Here is a 4,842-nt window from a genome sequence, read left to right on the forward strand (position 1 = left end):
GCCCGTGGTACATATATAGCCTAAAGCATTCCTCAATAAATGGGCTATCTAAAACTGAAAGAATTTTTCAAAACGGACCGGTAGTTACTGAATTTAGTTTTCAATAGTTACAGAGTCATAATAGTGTGTAATTTAGTAAAGTATCAGACATGGCTTGGTTTGGTATACATTGTGCGTCTCTGGTACAGACATATACCTTAACAATGATATTTACATACAGACAGATGCGGAAATCCCATTAGAAGAGCCAGTCCCAACTCCTGTGCCCATATCGGAGAGCCTCGGTTCGCTAGCTGCCAGCCTAGAGGATCAGTATGAGACAGCCCTGGCCGGGATGTCCTGGGCAGAACGAGTTGATACTCTAGTGGTGTTAGAAGCACTGGTGGCTAGAGATCCAGGTGTGTATAAAAATTATCAACTTTATTTAATTGAACTTATATTATCTTATATGGATGACAGAAATCAGTATAAAAGGAGAAGTTTTATATTCAGAGCAATAAAGCATGAATAATTAAATATATTTATATAGGTATAGTTTCAAACTTTACATACACACTATGTAACGTTTTGTAGATTTTAGTATGTAAAAAAAAATTACAATTTTTGTAGAAGTCTATCATAATATAACCATAAGGTTCTGTTAAAAAAAAAAAAAATTGTATAAATTTGTGTATTCAATATTTTAATTATATGGAGGTGAACAGCAAGTTCAACAGCTAGTCCTATCCTACTTATATTATAAATGCGAAAGTTTGTGAGGATGTGTGTGTTTGTTGCTCTTTCACGCAAAAACTACTGAACCGATTGCAATGAAATTTGGTACGTAGACAGCTGGACAACTCCCGATATTCCTACGGGTTCCAGACTTACGCGGGTGAAACCGCGAGGCGCAGCTAGTAATGATATATAATAAAAATATTATGAACTTTTCAGGAAGAGCACAGCAGTTACACGCGAAACTGTCGCAGGGTATCAAACGGCGAGGTAGCCTACAGGATGCACTACGGAGGTGAAGTTTCGCATCTTAATATATTTAAATTAGCTGCACCTGGCAAACGCTGTTCTGCCTTACTCTTATCATTTAGGGGTATGAAAAATAGATGTTGACCGATTCTCATAGATACCGGATAAGCACAAAAAATTCCATCAAAATCGGTCAAGCCTTTTCGGAGGAGTATGGCAACGAAATATGTCACACGAGAATTTTATATATTAGATTACGTGTCATGTTGTTTGTCCGCGATGGACTCGCTAAAATACTCAATCGATTTTAATTGCAAAATTGCACACCTTGTGCAATTTGATCCAACTTCAAAGAAAGGATTGTTTATATTATTTCATTTAAGATATAATGACTACCGGGACGTGCACCTTGTAAAAATTATAAAGTTATCCACACTTATAGTATGAAAATGGGGAAATATTTGTGTTTTTGTATGTAACAAATAATTTTCTTTCACTATGAGAAAACTACATTCAAGCCTGGGCGAAATCTGTAAACCTTTTGTATGTAATTGTGAACAGTAATTTTTTACTCTTTTTAGTAGAGTTATTTGGACCACCTTTCCACTTTATACAATAAGATCCGAGTCAAACTCTGTTCACTTATTAAGAATTGGTAACATTGCAATAATTTTATGAGTTATTTTTATTTTTTATTTTTTAAATCTAAAATCGTTAAACCTTTGTTTTAATATAATGGGATTATTTTTCATTTCATTTGATTTAAAGTAATGTTTAAACTCAGATTGCAAGCGAAGCAGGCGCGAGCTGAAAGACAGAGGATGGAGTTTCAGACGGAGAAATCCAAGAGAATACACCAATTGCTGGCTAGAGTTGAAGAGGTTAAAGTGAGTGACCATTTCGATAAAATATTATATTTGGTCTTCATAGCGGTCAACTGAGCTGGTGGTTCGCCTGATGGTAAGCGATCACCACCGCCCATGAACTGATGACTCTGTAGCGAATTTTCGATATAGTTCGATAGAATAGTTTGATAGTTTTCATAATATAATAAATACTATCGAAATGTGCTTTGCACTAAATCCGATTTTTTTTAAGGTGGCTAAAAATCAACTGATTGAAGAGAAGAAATCCAGAATGGAGAGGAGATTGCAGAAGGCGGCCGAGAATCGTGACCAGCACTTGAAGGTGATCCATTTGAATTCTTAATTATATGAAAGAAAGTCGATAGAACAAAAAAATCTCTTTTTCACAACAATAGTAGAGAATATACTATATTTAAAAAATTCATTTGCCACGTCCTGGAATCGAACTTGTTGACTGAAATAACGACTGTTTATTTTGAGAATTTATAGCTAGTATGATTTTAGTAAGGATGATCAAGTTATCAGTAGATAATATGAAACGAAGTCGCTTTCCATCGTATAAAGCCGCGGGTAAAAGCTAGTTTTGGCCGTAAAAGCAGTGGTGGATCAGGGGTGAGGACCTCGGACTTCAAAATTATCAAGTCGGGGGTTCGAGATCGAGCAAGTGTGCGAGAAATAAATTGATTTTTCAAATTGAAAAATTAATCCGCGCACGTGGATAACATAACCACCGCTCGAACCGGTTAAGGAAAATATCGCGATTAAACCGTCACGGCCGAGAACCAAAATTTCGACGACGTGTGACCTCTGCCAACCCGCACTTGACCGGCGCGGTGGATTATGGCCTGAGCCCTCATGCGAGGTCCCGTGTCCCAGCAGTCTGTGGGCTGATGATGATGACGAAGATCGCTCCCCGCAGGACATAGTGCGCAAGGCGCACGACGAGGAGGAGAAGCTGCGCGAGATCGCGTTCATCAAGCAGCTGGAGGCGGAGAACCGCCGCCACGAGTTCCTGGAGCAGTGCCGCTCGCACACCGCGCGCCTGCGCCTCATGCGCCGCGACCGCCTCGCCAAGCTGGTGAGTGGGGGCTGTGAGTCAGTGCGAGGGGGGTAGCTATTTTTGGCGGGAATGAGTTGGTGAGTAGCTATGGTTTACTTAGAGTGAGCTGGTGAGTTAGTATGATTGAGGTGGTGTGTGTGAGTTTTTGAGTTGCCCAGTGCCCACCCGTCTCCTGGTGGGCACTGGATACTTGAAAGGTTGTTTGAAAGAGTTGTAAGATGAGGGAAGGTGGGTAGGGGGGAGAGTCAGTGAATGGCTTCGCGCTAAAGCGCTCAAGTCTCGTATTCGTGATAGTTAAATTTTTGGCAGCAATGTTCCATCGATATCTTCATGAGTTGCTGTCTGGCAACACTGATACCGCAATGGTGAAGAGTTCTCGCAGTTTCAAATCGATGAAATAGTACAGATCAATGTGAAATGGGTATTTATTTATGTAAATTGTAACAGGAAATCAACCCATTTCAACAAAATAAACCTCAAAATTTCATTTATAGGAACAAAAAGCGGCCCGAGAGGCGGCCGTCGGCGCTCGCCGGCAAGCGCTCGAAGCGGCCAGGAAGCTGCAAATGGAGAACCTCATAGAGAAGAGAAAAGAGAGAGACGCGAGACTTGAGGAGATGAAGGAGCAGAAGCGGCAGGAGAGAGACGACGCGGCGAGGGAGAAGGTGAGGAGGTGTTAGCTAGATTACAGAGAGATAGAGGTAGAGGGAGACGCGAAGAAACGAGGTGCTTTGAAAGGTAAACCAATGAGTGAATGAGTGAGTGAGAATGAGTTTGAGTGAAATATATCGATTAAAAGTATCATGTAGAATTGTCATTGTTCTTATAATGATATAATTTCGGGATTCGGGGAAATAAATTAATTTTTCATTGTGTTACAGACACGAGTTATTATAATGTTACTAGCATACCCGGCCACGCGTTGCTGTGGCTGAGTAATAATTAAAAATATTAAGATTATAAATTATTGGCATAATTAATCGAAATAAAAACCATTCTAACCAAATATTAAGTTGGACCAAATTACACATAAATCCCAAATTTTATCAAAATCGGTTGAGTTGGTGAAGAGTTCATAAATAAAATTAACACATTCGTTTCTTTTACATGAACTAAAATAGCAAAAATCATCACCTATGACTAAAAAATCATATAGTTATAGAAACAGAGGACTGTAAAAATTTTACTAATAGTTATACTGAACATTTATTTTGCGGTATTGTGTTTTTATTTGATTTTATTATGATGTTTTTATTCTTTAATTTGAAAGGAATGTATTGTTATTACACAGTCGAGATCTATATAATCACTATGTTTTTTTTTTTAAATTTAAAAGTTTGAACATGTAACATGTAAATAGCACAATATTAGTATACAATTCTATTTTAATCTAAACCATATGAATATTTATTGATTCCAAGTACATATTATAGCAGACTGAAAACCAATTTTTATCTAAAACTTTTCCCACCAGGCGGAAGCGGTGAAGTCGCGTCTGTCGGCGCTCGCCGAGGCGGCCGAGCTGGAGGCCGACATGCTGCGCTCGCGCATCCGCGACAAGCAGGACGCCAGCCTGCTGCGCCACTCCTCGCACCTGCAGGCCATCCGCGAGAAGGCCACCGGCCCGCGCCAGCCGGTGGGCGCGCACGCACACACGCACAGACACACAAACAGATTCTTGTTTATCCTATAGCGGGCATCCACATTTTTAGGGAACCTGATGATAAGCGATCACCAACGCCTGTGAACATTTGCAGAGATAGAGATAGAACCTCTATAAACACAATAAATCTTGCCCGCTTTTAAAAGATGATGAAAGTTCAACTCCCCACTTATCGCACGACACACATTATTACATTCATCTTCTACTTACATTTGATGATTTTTGGATGTGGATGATTAAATTAAACTGATTTAGAATCCGATGAAAATAGATATTTATTGAGTAAGATT

The 4,842-nt window shown here is 39.4% G+C and overlaps 1 protein-coding gene across 1 annotated transcript in view; it reads left to right on the forward strand.

The window, feature by feature from the left end:
• LOC119836626 overlaps window positions 1-4,842 on the forward strand; it is a 57,187-nt gene that overhangs the window by 6,500 nt on the left and 45,845 nt on the right. Inside the window, exons 4-10 of the mRNA XM_038362009.1 lie at window positions 221-398; window positions 934-1,009; window positions 1,748-1,850; window positions 2,062-2,151; window positions 2,749-2,907; window positions 3,384-3,554; window positions 4,364-4,525. Coding sequence (XP_038217937.1) covers window positions 221-398; window positions 934-1,009; window positions 1,748-1,850; window positions 2,062-2,151; window positions 2,749-2,907; window positions 3,384-3,554; window positions 4,364-4,525 — 939 coding nt within the window. The remainder of the gene's footprint in view (window positions 1-220; window positions 399-933; window positions 1,010-1,747; window positions 1,851-2,061; window positions 2,152-2,748; window positions 2,908-3,383; window positions 3,555-4,363; window positions 4,526-4,842) is intronic.

Source organism: Zerene cesonia, chromosome 25 (genome assembly GCF_012273895.1).
Source record: "Zerene cesonia ecotype Mississippi chromosome 25, Zerene_cesonia_1.1, whole genome shotgun sequence".
Classification (NCBI taxonomy): domain Eukaryota; kingdom Metazoa; phylum Arthropoda; class Insecta; order Lepidoptera; family Pieridae; genus Zerene; species Zerene cesonia.